The 17,028-nt window shown below is 49.5% G+C and overlaps 5 protein-coding genes across 5 annotated transcripts; 4 read left to right on the top strand and 1 right to left on the bottom strand.

The window, feature by feature from the left end:
* Positions 1 to 429: 429 nt before the first annotated feature.
* On the top strand, positions 430 to 843 carry BX661DRAFT_187588 (uncharacterized protein). Its single transcript, XM_051537252.1, has one exon. It carries the CDS (start codon positions 524 to 526, stop codon positions 746 to 748), a length of 225 nt encoding a protein of 74 aa, XP_051389281.1. The 5' UTR covers positions 430 to 523; the 3' UTR covers positions 749 to 843.
* A 1,286-nt stretch (positions 844 to 2,129) lies between these two features.
* Positions 2,130 to 4,986, top strand: BX661DRAFT_60139 (uncharacterized protein). Its single transcript, XM_051539308.1, has one exon. It carries the CDS (start codon positions 2,391 to 2,393, stop codon positions 4,902 to 4,904), a length of 2,514 nt encoding a protein of 837 aa, XP_051389280.1. The 5' UTR covers positions 2,130 to 2,390; the 3' UTR covers positions 4,905 to 4,986.
* Positions 4,987 to 5,736: 750 nt separating this feature from the next.
* BX661DRAFT_187585 (uncharacterized protein) lies at positions 5,737 to 8,463 on the top strand. The gene has a single exon (XM_051537251.1). It carries the CDS (start codon positions 6,011 to 6,013, stop codon positions 8,306 to 8,308), a length of 2,298 nt encoding a protein of 765 aa, XP_051389279.1. The 5' UTR covers positions 5,737 to 6,010; the 3' UTR covers positions 8,309 to 8,463.
* Positions 8,445 to 9,571, bottom strand: BX661DRAFT_187584 (uncharacterized protein). The gene has a single exon (XM_051537250.1). The coding sequence runs from the start codon at positions 9,507 to 9,509 to the stop codon at positions 8,550 to 8,552; it is 960 nt and encodes a 319-aa protein (XP_051389278.1). The 5' UTR covers positions 9,510 to 9,571; the 3' UTR covers positions 8,445 to 8,549.
* Positions 9,572 to 12,924: 3,353 nt separating this feature from the next.
* Positions 12,925 to 16,973, top strand: BX661DRAFT_187579 (P-loop containing nucleoside triphosphate hydrolase protein; the record flags this gene model as incomplete). The annotated part of the gene is made up of 1 exon (XM_051537249.1): positions 12,925 to 16,973. A coding segment is annotated over exon 1 (3,901 nt), but the record flags the coding sequence as incomplete, so codon positions are not given.
* Between the last annotated feature and the right edge of the window lie 55 nt (positions 16,974 to 17,028).

The following is a 17,028-nucleotide window of genomic DNA, read 5'->3' as shown; positions in this document are numbered from 1 at the left end:
ACATACGCACAAAAAAGCTTTTGTTAAACTCAGAAGCACATTACGCGTAATATTTTTCTCAATTTTTATTCTCAAGCAGTTGTGCATTTTTTCTTGGGCTTTAGTATCTTTTAATTCTGCGCGCATCCTTTTTGGTCAATCGTCATATTATATTACTTTTATATTACGAAATAATCATTTGTTATTACTATTCAGAGTATATCGTTTGGGCTTTATTAACTCGTAATACCTCATAATTACGAGATCATCTTGCGCCTCTAATAATAAAATTTGAGAATAAAGGATCGCAACACACAAGCCCAAGCCCTCTATTGACTGGCTCTCATTACCTCGTCGTCAATTTGAAAAGCCCGAGCGCTTTGTTTCATCGTACAACCTCGCATTCAATATTTGTATTCAACGGTATATTTGGTCTTCTTAATTGCTGGTACGTTATCTATTTTTTATTTATCTGTAAATGTGGCTAATTGCTTGCGTATATTCCTTCTGCTCATCACCTGTGCCATCATGATCAAACAAAAAAATGCTTTTGTGTTTATCTGCGATTTCGTCGTTTGTCACCTGGCTTCTACTCGCGTGCATTCTCCATTATTTTCCCTCTTTTTGGTTCTTAAAATATAATTTGCCCTTGTTTTTGCTATTCCACACTCACCAGGGTCACCATACATACATACCAGCATATCTGCAAGGGCGCGCTGTCTTATTACGCCTCCCTTTCTTTGCCAAAAGTCCCTCGATTGCCATGTGATGTCGGAGATCGCGTTCATGTGGGGTGAGAAGGTGAATAAGGGGAGGGAGAAGATGAGAGGGGCTTGACAATATTAAAAATAACAAACAGCTGCAAACTTTTCTCGAATTTGTATGTGTGGGTCCCTGGATTTGGAATATTCCTTGCCTAGTATCCTCTGCAAAAAAAGAAGTCAGTTGCGGAAAATGCATTCTTTGCTTTACTCTGCTCCATTTCGTTTCTGTTGTCAAATCTCGTTTTAATTGCTCTTTTTTACTGCGCATCTCCGCTCCCCGCTTGCCCCCTTTTTGGGGGCCATGCAATTGAAAATATGTGTTGCTTGCCTCTCTCCCTCCCTCTATACTCTTTAATAGCCCATTTTCAGTTGTTGATTTCGATGCCGACCACACTACCGGTCATTATGATCATGTTTTTTGTTTACGGTTCATTCTTTGTCATTCTCATATCATCCTATTTTTTCTTCCATCCTCTCCGCTCTTAACGCCCTCCCTCCCTCTCAACCTCCAAAAAATGGGCGCAAAAACAAAATTTTGAAAACATGAAAACTTGTATACAAAATTGAAAAATAAAAAACCAAATGTGGCTGTATACAACTCCTTTTTTATTCCACTTATTGATTTTTGTACTTTTATTTTTGTATCCCATTTGGGTATATCTTATCACTCTGCTTCGCCTCGCTTTTGAGTGCACTTTTGTTTTATCTGTTTTACCTGCCCGTGGATCAAGCAACCGACAACATCAGACCCACAGATCCTGCTAATCGTACGTTTTACACTACATTTTTACTATGGAAAGCCCGTGCGTGCATGTGCGCGAAGGGACTGCAGATCCTTTTTTGTTTTGTTTTTCATACCCAGCTGTTATCGGGCTTTTGTGAATCTTTGTTTTGATCTTGCGCCATCCATTATCCTTCCTTTTTTCCTCTGACTCTGCTTCTGTGCAAGAATCGTCATCGCCATTGCTTTGAATTCGAAATATTGCTGGCCTATTCTGGTCTCGTCTCGCCTCTATCGACAAGTCTGGCGAGGCAGAAAAACTGCTTACAAATTGTTCGAAGAAATTTTGGGTTGGCGCTTCACAATAACATCCAGAAAAAGACCAAAACACAAGCGCAATCATGGATAATTGTCTGATTTTTTTGTAATGACAGCAAAAAATAGAAGAGTAAACTGCGTTGCCTCATTCTCAATATCTTTTTCGGCTGCAATCTGTTTTCTTTTTTCCTTTTTATTTTGGCCCTTTTTATAAACCCCAAGTATGTGCGTATGTTTACATTAACGCAGGGAGGCATTGTCTACAATGATGCCAACTGTCAGACTTTGCAATAAGGCCGCTCCTTCTTTGCTTGAGTCCCCAATATTGCACGCAAGATGCTCGCTAAAAATAACATTTTTATTTTCTGCTTGACAACCTCACATCCACTTCTTAAGCGCTGTGTTAATTTCCTCCTCTCTTGTGAGCATTTTTGCCGATCCCTACCTCTCTTCTTCGCTCTTTTTTATTTGTCTTGCATTTATGAGCTATACACATTACTAGAATAATTTCAGCCATTTATTAATAGGTCTCTTTTTTATTCTGCACATCGATTACCTGCTTCCTTCATACGTATATAGCTTATTTAATCGCATTTTCTCATCAACAAATGGCTTCAGCGGCAACAATGCATAACACAATGGCCGCCGCCACCGCAGACATTGCCACCACAGCCAGCAACTCTGCCCCGGGCACTCCGAAACACACAATAGAGGGTTCGAAATTGAGCACTGAAAATGCCAGCACGTTCTCGCCACTCTCATCATCGACAATCACCATAGCCTCCCTGGGCTTGTCGCTGGAATTGGGCACACCCATCAATGGTCTAACCCTGGTGAACGACCCTGCAACCAAAACCCCCGCCACCGATACCTTTGACCAAGGCGGGCAGTACATTACAGATATGGACGAAGGATTTGACCACTACGACGATGCTGCACATGACCTGGCTATCCGCGGACTGTCCTGCAACGCAAACATCAACAGGGACTCGTTTTCCTCCAGCATATCATCCACGGCATCGGACAGCAGCAGTAATGGGTCGATTATCATGCCGTCTATTACCATGCGCTCTGTGAGCGCCGACTACTCTCGTGTCTATGCCATGCAAATGCGCAACCTGCCGCCCAGAACCAACAGCAACACTCGGCAAGCAATGTCGTTTGCAACCTCGCGGAATCAGCCGACAGACGCTGAGCTTGTTTTGTCTCAGGGCTTTGATGAGCAGGAACCTCTGCCTGCTAATACCGTGGTGGCTGCTGAGGTGGCAACGCCGGCAGAGTTGGTAGAGGCTGCAGAGCATTCAAATACTGATGTTATTCATAGGTCGTTGGCCAAAAAGCTGTTGCATCCGCTGAGCTGGATGCAGCCAACCGGCGCCATTGCCGCCGCCGGCGACAGCCAGGTTGCTCGGGCCAAGGCCGCTACTAACCTTAATGTTGACGCTCCAAGCATTGCTGCAATTTTGCAACTGCAGGGCAGATCCGCTGCCATACACAATCGCATTCAGCGCAAATCTATGGCTGCAGTGAGGCAAAATGACGTCTCTCAGCTTTTCCAAGATATTAGTAGCAGCGGTGAGGCCACAGCCGAGACCAGCAATCCCAACATTGCCCAAACAGCGGCTCCAGTTGTCAAATTAATAAGCAACAATACGGTTGGTACCTCCGAGCCACTCTTGCAGTCACGCCGGCCGCGACAAAGCGCAGTGCCTTCAAAGTCTCTGGATATTGACCGTGTTGCAGTCACATCTCGGCTTCGTGGGCCGCTAAGTCGCCACACCATGCAACGCAGCAAAGCCAACGAGGCACTAAACATCAACTCCGCGACAGAACCTGATGCTATGGGTCCAGCTCGTTTCCAAGCACTGCCTCGGTCGCTGGTCTCGCGCTTTGGGTTTTGTAACATTCTGGCATTGCGCCGACAGCCTGGAGACTTGCGCTTTATCATTGCGCCACATCCTCGGTTTGCTGAAGTCGTCGAGGTTGTTGACTGCGACGAAATGGCGCCGGTGTACCGCAAAGTCTCGCGCTCAGGCAAGTCCTGGCACGAAACTTTCCATGAGGTTGACCCTGAGGATAGCGGCCACGGTCTTGGTGCATTGCGTGGCTACGATAATGTTGCTACGCTAGCAGACACGGTTATAATGAGTGACTACGAGATGGCGTCTGCCCTGGGCCTTCCTTACCCTGGCGCAGCCTTTGCCAACTATGGATCCATGTATAGCGGTAGGGGCTACACGTCTCCGCGCGACTCAGACTTGTACTACAGCGGCGCAAAGAGCGGCAATATTAGCCGCCGCACGCTTGCAGGCAACGCGGCCGCATCCTGCGTTACTTTCCAGTCATCATCTGTGTCGTCATCCGTAGCCGACAACAACCGGCGCATGCTGAACCAGGACGCGGGCACAAATGGGTTTGGCATAGCTTCAGCAATGGGCTTGTTTAATCAGAGCACAGCGTCATTCCCAAACCCCAGCACGGCGCGCATGCTGCGCGCCAGTGCTAGCATGGGCATGTACGGGCTTTCAAGCGTTGGCAGCGGCGATAACGCGTCATTCGACAAGGGTCTGCTGTGGGAGGCACTGACACCCTATCCCAACCAGTTTCCGCTTCATATCAAGGGTGCTCGCACCATTGAAGACAGTATCTCGCTGGCCTCATTGGTGCTCGACCGCCACTTATTCTGCTACCGCTTCCAACTGGGCGCAAACAAAATGCGTTGGACAGCAAAACGCGCTCGAAAGCACCAGCTGGCCCTGCAGTGTTTTGTGCGCAGCACTCTAGTTGCCGAGGTCTTTGTCGACTATGAGAGAGGATACTCGCCCTATAGTGTTTCCAATGTAAAGGGTCAGAATAAGAATCCAGTGGCCCCCCAGAAGTTTGTAAGCAACAACAGCAGCAAAACTTCCACGCCTGCGGGAGCAGACATACTTACCAGCAGCATTAACAACTCTGCCGAAACCGCTACCGACCTGATGAGCGCGCTTCCGAATGACGGCTCGTACCCCATAATAACTATTCTCCCAGTTGCATTTACTCAGCTGTCGGCCTTTGACTCTGACATTGTCGAGTCCTTTATTGTCTTTACGGGCATGCAGATGCTTGAGTGTCTGCATGTCTGATACATAATTTATTTACTCGATATCAGCTGTTGCAATTTGGGCATTGGGAAATTCCTATTACATTTAATTTTTCTTTTATTTTTTTATGTGTGCAAAATGGCAATTCATTATTTACCGCCGCTTCATTCCTCTATATCTTTTCACGCATTTTTGCCTTTTTTTCTTACAAGATAGATATAGCAGTTGCAACGGGCGCCATTTTTGGATGTGGACCAAGGAGTATTAACAGGACAAATATTTTTATTTCTTTTAATTGCCTTTTAAAAATTAGCTTATTTTTAAAGTGCCGCCCGTATATACTTTCCTTTAGTGAAAGCATAAAAGGGTGCTTATAGCCGCTTTGTTGGTAGCTTTTCTAATTATTTTTTTTACATATTTATTTGCATTGGCTCTTTTGCATTCCCTGCTTGATGCTTGAATAAACATAAAAAAAGTAGCTTGCGCAGGAAAAATTCGAATTTGTTTATTCTACTCTTCTATTTTTCTATTGCATTGTACAAAAAACAGCCAAGCCCTTCCCAACTAAAATTTAAAAAGGAGCGCTATTTAATAAAGAATAAAAAAGAAGGGGAAAAAAGCTACATCTTTTATTTTATTTTACATAGTACGCTTTCTTTTTATTTTCCTTTCAACATTGCTTGTTCAAAAGCCCAATTTTTTCTTTAAATTGGAGGGAGAGGGGAAATGAAAGAAGAGCAAGGAATAAAACAAATTAGATAGCAAATTGTGCTTCCGACAGGCATACTTCAAGTCAACGCGGATGTGTCTACATTTAATGTAAAAAGAGAGCAGCGCGCTCCTTCTCCTGCTCAAGTCCTCTAAAAAATATATAATTTCTCCATTTTCTCTATTTCATTTTTTTTATTTTTTGTTCCATAAACCTATTTAACCGCTGTTAATAGCCACGCAATTTCCGAGCTATAAAAGCATAAACCTCGTGCACGGGACTTTTTGAAACGGTTTAAAAAATAGAATAGCGTCCGCGTAAGGACACTAATAAACACACACACATACACACACCAAAAGTAGAGTACATTGTCTAGCTGTTTTTATAACCCGCCAAAGAGTTGCACTTGTAAATATAACCAACTACAACTACACCAAAAATGGAATACAACCTTCAAGATCAAGCCTTTACGTATCCCCAGTATGCAGACGAGTACGACCCAAACGAGGCTATGTATATTCCATACACCGACCCCAACATCGGCAGCTACCAGCCAGAGTCATCCTTGTTAAAACGGCAGTTGGAACCAAAGACTACCAAAAAAAAGCAAGCATCAAAGATATATTTAAGGCTAAACTCTCGCACCAAGACACCGTGGACCATCGATGAGAACATCAGCCTGTTCCGCACCATGGCCGAGTACATTTACGTCAAAAAGACGGGGATGAAACCGCTAGCAATATATCTCAACCCATCAGAACTCAACCATGTTGTGACGTGCGAAAAAACCATGGCCATGAACGACAGCGAAATTGCCGTGTCTTTGCGCGAGCAAGAAATTGAAAGCAACCCTAGCCGCCGCGGAGACCTTCTTTTTGCAGTTGTCCGCCATCTGCAGTACTCCTCGGGCTTCCATGAGACACGAGTGGTCAATGAAAAAATCAAGAACGTGCGCAGCCGCATCATCAACGAGTTCATGACTATGTTCAACGAGGGCACGCTTCCCACTAAGCGGCCTGTGCGTTATGTTACAGCAATGCTCAACAACCTGGTTACGTCTCCATTTGCCAACCTGGACTCAAGCTTTGGCAGCAACATTAACTTGGGAAATGCACCTGGAGCCGCTGACAACAAGCACGACGTGAGCCTGTGGCTGGCCGCCATGTTCTGGCTCCACGCAAAGGACATGTATGATTTTGTTTACCAGTGCGCACTGCAAGTCGTGCGCACCCAAGCACGGCTCGGCACTCCCGCATGCTGCACTGCAGAATTGCAAGACCAATTGGAGCAGCCCAGCCCTGACCTGTGCATAATTGTTAGCCAGCTGTACGCAATCATCTCTTATCTCAATGCTAACACCCGTGGAGCCAAGGATAAGGATAAGGCCAAGGGTCCAAATGCGGCCACAAGAAATGGTTATGGTGATGCCGAAAACTCGAGCAAGAAGCGCAAGCGCAAGGCTCTTACTCCTCTCGATGTCCGGAAAAAGCCCCCAATGCAAGAAACCATGGTTATTTGCAACGACAACAAGCTGCTGTCGCTGACAATGTTTGAGATCCTCAAAAACGAGGAGAAGCTGCAAATAGCCGGCATGCGCGTCAAGATGGTGGCCTCGGTGGGCGGTGTCATCCGCAGAACTAACGGCCTGGCCATACAGGACATCAAGTACCATATGTATCGTCTGTGGACGTGCGTCTCCCGCTTTAACGATATCAGCCCGCTGCTCAAGCGGCCCAATCTGTTTGGCGACAATATTATACCAAATATTGCCAACTTTGCCGAGTTTGTCGTGGTGGATCACTTTGCAAATCCTTTTAGCAATACATCTGTTGAGCCAAGCGTGCGCGTGAGCAAGCAGCGCAGGTTTGGACACAATATGAACATTGAGTTGCTCATTGAGCAGAAGTTTGCCGCAACCCAGGGTGAGAACCGAAGTCATATTCCCGTGTGGCTGACAATCTGCCGACGCTCTGACGACAGGTATGTCTTTGCACTGATCATAACGAGCGCCGACAAGGTAGCACCGGTAGAAAGCCAGATAGGTGGCTTCAACTTTACCAGGTTCCCGAGCGAGAGCTTCTTGTCTTCCATCGACAATGCCATTGCCAGCGGTGGCAATGTCAACTATCAGGGAGTTCCCATGTGCCAGCATGCGGGCCTAGAACCCTGGCCCTGGTCGCCGAATCAGGTCAACACTTTGACCGCAAGCTATGGCTACGAGGAGAAAGTTGGTGTCAAGATGCAGGATGGATCGACTGTGATAGTTTCCAGCGGCTGGGCAAACACGGCACACACGCTTGAGCCCTGGGCTGAGCCCCGGGTTCTTTCGACAGAGGCGTACAGCTGCCAGCAGGGCTATGCCGGCGCGTTGACTGTTGGCACTACGCCCTGTTATGAGCAGCTTCTGAACGCAGCGCACGGTATCTCTAACCAGATAGTGGACGCGTCGTTGCCAAATACCGCGAGTATAGTTCCTCACCAGTATATCAACGTTGGCGGTAACAGCAACATACTTGCCACTTTGGCACACTCTGAAAACATCCAGCCGCTGAGCGCCCAGTACGTTAACGTTGGCGGCAGCATGGATTTCCAGCCAATGATGCCGACGAGCAACATGATACTGTCCAACACGCCACTAATGACCAGCCCGCAGAACTTCCCGATTGATATTATCAATGAATATGGTAGCAACGATTGGGTCACCGGCAACTATAACAGAGCGGGCAACTACCAGTAGTTATTCCAGAATGGCGAGAACTCTGACCACCCCCCAATGTAGCTGTTAAAAAATGAAAATAAATAAGCTGCGTTATTTTTTTTACTAAAATGTCATAAACACATCATTAAAACTGGTGTGTTCATCAGACCAAAATTTATTTTCTGTTAATTTATTTGCACTTTTGAATATATAAAATGTTTTGTTAAAACTCAAAGAAAACAGAAAAAATAAAAGAGCGAACGGGTGGGGTGGGATGTGCTTAGGGTCGAGTAGGTAGAGGAGGAGAGGAGGCTGTAGTAGGCTGTTGAGCAGCAGCAGCGGCAGCAGAGCCAGGCGGCGGAGTGACCGTCGGAATGCCATGAGTGGTGCCAATAGGCACAGCGTCCTCGTCATACAGGGTCTCGCGCTGAGTGTTTACGCCATACACATTATGCTGCTGCTGGGCCTGACGAGCAGGAGGTGTGCAACGCTCCTGTAGAACCATGCGCAGAACCTCCCACTCCGACAGGCCCTCTGGAGGCTGGATGGCTCCAGAGAGCACCTGGGCCGGGGGCGCTGGACGGCCATAGAATGCCTGGTTGACATCGTTGCGCTGCGCTATGACTGATCCCTCGACAGAGATACCGGCAAACAGGCCCTTGGACTTTGAGTACGAGTACACGGCGGCCACGTTGCCGGCATTGACGGCAGCCGAGATCTCGCCGCTGCGGCCCATAGGCCCAGCAGTGACCGAGACGTTGGAGCCGAGCTGCAGACTAGCGCTCTGCTCGAACGCGCGCACGGCCTCGTCGGTGTTGAGGATCATCACGACTTCAGTCAGTTGCGCGCCAATCTGGCCGCCAACTCCCATGCCGCCGGTGGCGATGGCCGAAGGTCCAGACCAGGTCCCGTTGGGCAGGCGAGCACACACGATTCCCGAGCCGATGCGGCCGCTCCAGATGACTCCGGCCTTGATGATCGAAAGCACGGCGATGCCACGGCAGTGCTGCAGGACATCGGCCGGGATAAAGTCATCGAGGTCGCCAATTCTGGGCGGCACGACAAACTCTGTCAGAATACGAGCGGTGCGCTCGCACTCCTTTGTCAGCGTGAACTGATTGGTGACGTCCTTGAATCCGTCTTGCAGCTGGGCCACGCCCATGCGCAGCTTGTCTGTAAACGAGGGAGTGGCAAACGAGTCGCTGTTGCTGTTGCTGTTACTGTTTCCGCCGAAATTCATTGTTGTGATTGTCGGTGCTAATTATTAGTCAAATAGAAAAGCCAATAAAAGTAATTTAAGGGGTCCAAAGTTGCTTCTACTCAAAAGCTTTTTGGTTATTTGGCATTTGTTTGCAATTTGTGCCTTTGAAAATGACGCTGGCCACACATAATGATTATTTTGGCGTCATCGGCCACGGTCACGGCCACGGCCACATGTCGCACACGCACACGCAGCTTGAAAGCCCAGGCGACATTTGCTTGAGGTTTAGGTGATGGAAAATTAAGGCGCAATTCCAACTCAGCTTAAACGAGCTGAGCTGAGCTGAGCTTTGGTGCTGTTTTGACTAGGGGCAGTCGTCGGCTCGCAACAATAAACAATTAAATAGCACAGAGCCGAGCCGAGCCGAATTTAATTGAAACCAAAACGACCTTGACAGCAAAGTTGGCCCTTTAATAGTCAACAAAACAGCAGTTGGCTATGAAATATGAGCAGCATTCATTGTTCGACTGACTGCGGCCAAAAGCATTGCTCCCAAGTCAGAAAACATTAGTTTGTCTGCTCCCCTTTATTTATTGACATTGGCATTGGCGGCAGGCATGTGACTGAAGCGGCTGCTTTTTAATACATTATGTCTCTACTCCCAGAATCATTTATTTTTGTGCTCTGCTGATTGCTCAGGCATGAGTCAGTGCAAAGGCAGTAAAAGTAAGAAAATGAACTGCAGGGGTAGTGAGGCGAAAGCTTTGTATTATGCATTGTAATTTGTTGCTAATGTGGTCCTTCCCCTATCGATTTTTTTCTCCTGACGCTAAGAAAAAACATACAGAAAGCAGAAACGAACAACGTGCAATGCGGTGCGGTCAACCCTTTTTTCTGTATACGTGCGTAGAAAATCCATCCAAGTGTAAATCACTGACTTGCCTCTTGTTTCTGTTTTTTTAAAAAAATTTGTTAGGTTTTCAGCCATCGTTAACAATATTCGTAGAGTACAAAGAGAACAGGTGAAAAATTGTGGCATTTCAAAATCAGGATGTCAACGCACACGCAAGCTAAAGATAATGAGTGACCGAGACAATCATGACAGCCATTCGTGTTTGTGTTTATTTTTATATATCCAAATTTCTCGCCTATTTTTCCGCTTTGCTGTTTCGAGGTAAAAAACAAACACAAGCGTTAATATTTGAATTGATACATTATGCGACCATGTTAGTTTGCATTTGTATCACGTGAAGCCGGTCGTTTATATATATATATATATATATACACCGGCCAGTAAGTAAACATGTAAAGAGAAGCATGTGGAAAAAAAGAAGTATTTGGAATATATTTTTAACTCGGAAAATATCCTATTTTGCCATTAAAAAGAGCTTTCAATAAAAAATTGTATTATAAAAAGTAAAAAGAAATAAATCGGATATTTTTTGTCTACTTAAGGATCGATCCTGACAAGGTGGTCCATTTTTTTCATTCCTTCATTCTCTAACCAACTTTATTTTATCTTATTTTTCTGTTTATTTAGCCAAACTCAACAGCCTCACAGGCAAAACCCTTGCACATACCGGGGTTTTTATACACTTTATAAACGAGCGTCAGGGGCTAATACCAGGACTCAGTACTGCACCAAGCCCTTCTCTTCTTCACCTACACTTAGAAAGCTCACGCGAGCAATATGTAAGTTTATAAACCTCCCCTTTCCCTATTAAATGGCAATATGAAGACATGGTAATATGACACCATAGCGCATGCCCCCTAATGTAACTTTGTACCCTCAAACCAGCTCCCCCCAAAACCTTCGCTCAAATTTCTACTTTTATCTTTTTTTGCTGTTGCCCGTCTAATAGCAAAGCGTCGTTTCAAGTCAAAAATAGAAATTTTAATGACAAACAGCCAGGAAAGGCAGACCCTGCTGCCGCCAAGAGCAGCAAACAACCCTGGCCATGGCAGCTCACTTATCAAAAGATTTGTGGGCAAGGTCGCCATAGTAATGGCGCTCGGAAAGCTTCTGCATTTTGCGCTGCAGAACAACCTGGGCTACTACCGCCACGGCGATATGGAGTGTGGCAGGGGCGACAACCCCACGTGGACGCTGGCCAACGACTGCTTCCGGCTTGGCGTTGTGTGGCCAGCAGTCAACCTGTTGCTTGCTGCAATGGTGTTTATATATTTAATTTTAACACCATGGGAAGTAGGGCGCAGCGAGACTTTAGTGCATCATGTGTCTGGAATTCTCTCGCATCACGACAACCGACTGCGCATCGCCAGGGCGTCTATTGCCGTATCTGTGTTGGGCGCAGCCACCGCGCTCGGGTTTCTCTCGGTGTCGAGGGGGAGTAGCAGTACCGTTGGAGAACACGAGCGCCTGTACTGGCAGTCACAGATGGTGTACTGGCTGGTGGTCGCTGCTGCGTTTGGCAGGCAGGCGGCAGGGTTCAGGGGTGGCAACCAGAAGCTGTTCCATTGGCCGCTGTTTGCCGCGACGCTGGGCCAGCTGTGTCTTTGCGTTCTTTTCGAGGGATACTACGCCTTCTTCACAGGCGACCATCTGCACGAGACGCCCGGTGCCAGCTCTCACTCGCGCTTTGTGCTTGTCTCAGTGGCACTGTCCTCGGCGTCAGCTCTGCTGCCGCTGGATGCTCACAAGCTTGGCTTTTTCCTGCCCAAGGGTCAGCGCAAAGCAAACGCCACTGCCACTTCGTCTTCAGATGCTGCGGCCGGCGGCGCAAGTGTCGATGACAATGGGGCAGGGGACAATGCCGCAGTTGCTGGAGCAGAAGTAGACAGTGTGTACAAGACGCCCCTGAGCCGCGTGCGCGACGACCAGATCCCGCTGGTGGAGTCGCCCGAGCACGCGTCATCGATATTTGGTCAGCTGGTCTTCAGCTGGGTTACACCCGTTCTGAAACTAGGAACCAAGGTGACTATCGAGAGTGGTGACCTGTACCTGTTGAACACCAAGGAGCGTCCGCTGAGCGTGTGGCGCCGGTTTGTGAGCTTCCACAGACCAGACCGCTCGCTTCTGCGCACGCTGGGGGCCACTTTTGCGCCACAACTGATATTGCAGGTCCTGTTTACAGTGGTGGGTGTGGTTCTATCGTACGCCGGTCCATTTTTCTTGCAGCGCATCCTCCGGTCCATCCGGCTGTACGACAAGCGTGAGGGCAGTTTGGAGGGCGGGTCAGTCACCAACCGGCTGATTTACCTGGACGCCATCGGCCTGTTGCTCTCGTCGTTGCTGCACTCGCTGATTTCCAACCAGGTGCTGTGGCTTGGGCGCAAGGTCAGCATGCAGCTGCAAAGCTTGTTAGTGGCCGAGCTCTCATCAAAGGCGCTACAGCGTCGCAGCAAGAGCTCGGGCGCGGCCGCTTCCAAGAAGGAAAATGAGGATGCCAGCGAGAGCAAGGACAAAGAGGACGAGGACGAGGACGAGGACAAGACAGCGAACAGCGACGGGCGCATTGTCAACATGCTGACTTCCGACCTTGAGAGTGTCGGCTATATCGCATCCTACCTCGACGATATCTACACGATTCCGATCGGGTTCTGCATCGGCACCTGGTACCTTTACAGCCTGTTGGGCGTCCCGGCGATGATAGGACTAACGCTCAGTGCCATTTACTACCCGCTGACCAGACTAATGGTCAAGTACCTGATTAAGTACCAAAAGAAAATGACGGCACTGGACGACGAGCGTGTGACCATGATCACTGAGATGTTCCAGGGCATCCGCGCCGTCAAGCTGTTCGGCTGGCAGACGCGCTTTATCGAGAAGGTGCGCGCGAAGCGTGACGAGGAGCTGAGCGCCAACTGGAAGCTGCTCATCTTCCAGCTGCCCGTGTCGTTCATTCGATCGCTCACCGCGTCGCTGATTCTGGTAGCCACTCTGGCCATCTACACGTTGGTGTTTGGCAACACGCTGACGGCCGACATCATTTTCCCGTCGATAACGGTGTTCTCGATGGTCAGCTCAACATTTAACCGCATCCCGGGCATGTTCAGCTGGATAACCGAGTGCTACGTGTCACTCAAGCGCATTGAGACGTTCATGGTGCAGTCCCACGCGCAGGACCTCGAAGAGCGCGTTGCAAAGCCTGCCGGCTCCAACGGCCCTGAAGATGGCATGCTAGACGCCCTTGAGGCCGGGTCAATCGTTGGGTTTGTCAATGCCAGCCTCATATGGTCGGTCGAAGCAGAAGCTACAGAGCCCAATGCAGCGTCGACCACAGAGGCGACCACGGCAGTGGCATCGGTGAATTCGGGATCGCCGAGCCGAGATGAAGTCGCAGATACCACTGCGCAGACACCGCTGGTGGCCAGCAGCCAGGGTGCATCGTACGCGGCCATCGGCCAGGCGCCGTTTGAAGTGATGTCTGACAGCGAGGAGTACAGCAAGCGTGTTTCTCCAGTCACTGCGGTTGATATTTTACCGGCCACTCTGGAGCACACGAGCAAGGACGCCACTACTAACAAGGCAGGTATGGCCAGCTTCTCACTCAACGATATCACGCTGCTTTTCCCCACTGGCGGCCTCTCGATCATCGTCGGTCCGACTGGGTCGGGCAAATCCTCGCTGCTTGCAGCACTCATCGGAGAAATGACGCTCACATCTGGGCGCATTATCCTGCCGACCGCTGATCCGCGATCACTCGACTTAAAGCTGGCATCTGGCAAGTACGTTGAGGTCATGGAGCTGGCGAGGCAGGGTCTGGTGATGGCCAACGTCGCGTACGTCTCGCAGGAAGCATGGCTGCGCAACGCAACCATCCGCGAGAACATTCTGTTCGGCCAGCCCTACAACCAGCAGCGCTACGAGGAAGTGCTTCGCGTGTGCGCGCTCAAACCTGACCTGCGCATCCTTACGGCCGGCGACTTGACCGAGATTGGCGAGCGTGGTGTGACATTGTCTGGTGGTCAGAAGCAGCGCGTCGCATTGGCGCGCGCAGTGTACTCGGACCGCCGCATCCTACTGATCGACGACTGCTTATCTGCTGTTGACGCGCACACGAGGAAACATATACTGAACCAGTGCCTCGTCGGTGAGACGTCGCTGATGCAAGGCCGTACACGGGTTCTGGTCACCCACCATGTAGCTGCGTGCCTGCCGCACTGCAACTACGTGGTAGTGCTGCGCGAGGGTCGTGTGGCGATGAGCGGGCCCCCGAACGAGCTGCAGAGCCTGGGCCACTTTTCCAACGAGGTTATCGTAGTGGACCAGAATATTGCCACTGAATCCGAGTTTAAGACCTCGGAGCTGGCTGAGCAGGGCGAAGAGGAGGCCGAGCAGCTCTCATCGCCGGACGTGAACGACATGCACACAGAGGATGAATACAACCGCAAGCGCCGCTTGCAGTTAGCCGAGCAGCGTGGCCTGGATCCCAACAGCGACCTGTCGGAGCTTGACGACATTCTGGTCGAGGACGAGGAGTGTGAGCAAGGGTACGTGCGCCCAGATGTGTGGATCGGCTACATGCGCATGTGCGGCCCGTTCTGGTTCTGGGTGTCGATCCTGGGGTTTGTCTTTATTGGCCATGGAGCTTACATCCTGCAGGACTACTGGGTGCGCATGTGGATGAGCAATGCAGGGGAGGGCTCGTCGGTAGTGTATTGGCTGTCCTCGTATGTGCTGATTGGCATGATGGGCACCAGCATTCGCTTGGGTGCCATGCTCAACGAAAACGCGGGTTCCATCCGGGCTGGTCGCCAGTACCATGAGGAGCTGTTTATTCGTGTCATGAACGCGTCGCCACGCTTCTTCGACAAGACGCCTATCGGTCGTGTCATCAGCCGCTTCTCTCGCGACATGCGCACTATCGATGACTCGATACTCGACAGCATTGTATTCATGGTCTCGCAGATCATGCAGGTTGTTGGTGTGTTTGTCATCATCTCAGCCGTGACGCCACCGTTCGTTGTCATTGCTGTGCTGATGTGCATTGCTTACAGCATGCTCGCTGTGTATTACCTAAATGCCACGCGCGAGCTCAAGCGCCTCGACTCGATCTCCATGTCGCCGTTGCTGTCGCTCTTCAGCGAGCTCATCACTGGTGTTGAGTCCATCAGGGCGTTTGGCGCGCAGAGCCAGTACACAATGGAGGCTATGAACCGCATCGATACGCACAACCGTCCGTACTACCTCATGTGGGCCGCCAACCGCTGGCTGTGCTCACGTATCGAGTTCTCCGGCTGTCTCGTGGCCTTTACAACCATCATCCTGATTCTGCTCAACCTCGACAACATTGATGCGGGCCTGGCCGGCTTTGTCATGATGTACGCCATCTCGTTCTCGGACAACATGCTGTGGTTTATCAGGAACTACAGCGACTGCGAGATCAGCATGAACTCTGTTGAGCGCATCAACCAGTATCTGAAGATCGATCAGGAGGCTGCTGCCTTTGCAGACGACGCCAACCGCCCACCCACCAGCTGGCCGGCCAGCGGCGCCGTCCAGGTGTCTGATCTGGTTATTGAGTACATGCCGGGCACCCCCGTGCTCCATGGCATTTCATTTGCTGTCGCTCATGGCGAAAAGATCGGTGTTGTCGGCCGGACGGGCGCTGGCAAGAGCACACTGTCGCTAGCGTTCTTGCGCTTTATAGAGGCCACCAGTGGTAGCATTGTTGTTGATAATGTGGACATTGCCAAGATCGGATTGGAGGAGCTGCGTCGGAACTTTACGATCATTCCTCAGGACCCGGTGCTGTTCAATGGCACTATCCGCTTCAATCTTGACCCATTCGACGAGTTCCCCGAGGCGCTGCTGTGGGATGCTCTGAAGCGGTCGCATTTGGTGTGCAATGACAATGAGCCACCGAAGAATGTGTCGCCAGCCTTAACATCCACCACCAGTTCGTCACTGTCCATCGCAGCCAAGAGCACGGATGAAAACATTGACGAAGTCTCGAAACCTGCGGACACCAGACTTGCCAATGGCCACGCAGGCCGCATGACTGGAGTTTTCAACAGCCTGGACGCTGAGATCAAGGAGAATGGTCAGAATCTTTCGCTTGGCCAACGCCAGCTCGTTGCGCTGGCTCGCGCGCTGGTCCGCCGCTCGCGTTTAATTATTATGGACGAGGCCACTGCGTCAGTTGACTTTGACACGGACGATCGCATTCAGCGCACCATCCGCGGATCCGAATTTGCCAACTCCACACTGTTCTGCATTGCGCACCGCCTACGCACTATCATCGACTACGACCGCGTGTTGGTGCTGGACAAGGGCAGGATCGTCGAGTTTGACACACCGTGGAACCTGTTACAGAAGGAGGACAGCCAGTTCCGAAGCATGTGCGAGAAGACTGGCGAGTACGATCGCCTGTACAAAATTGCGGTCCAAGAACTAAGCAAGGCAAAAATTGAAAACGTAAAATAAAAAAGTACTTTTTATTTTCATTAATTTCAATATTGCACCCAGTTTTTTTGGTCACTGCTAAATTTTTGTCTCGAACTCAAAAAATAAATTAATATGCATTCGTGCCGAAAATAGTTGAATATTTCAGTTATCTTAATCAGTCGTCGTGAATACCGCAACTTTTATAAC

Source organism: Kickxella alabastrina (genome assembly GCF_025024165.1).
Source record: "Kickxella alabastrina strain RSA 675 chromosome Unknown BX661scaffold_26, whole genome shotgun sequence".
NCBI lineage: Eukaryota > Fungi > Kickxellomycota > Kickxellomycetes > Kickxellales > Kickxellaceae > Kickxella > Kickxella alabastrina.
The sequence above is the reverse complement of the archived record's forward strand: the minus strand, read 5'-3'. Positions and strand labels throughout refer to the sequence as shown.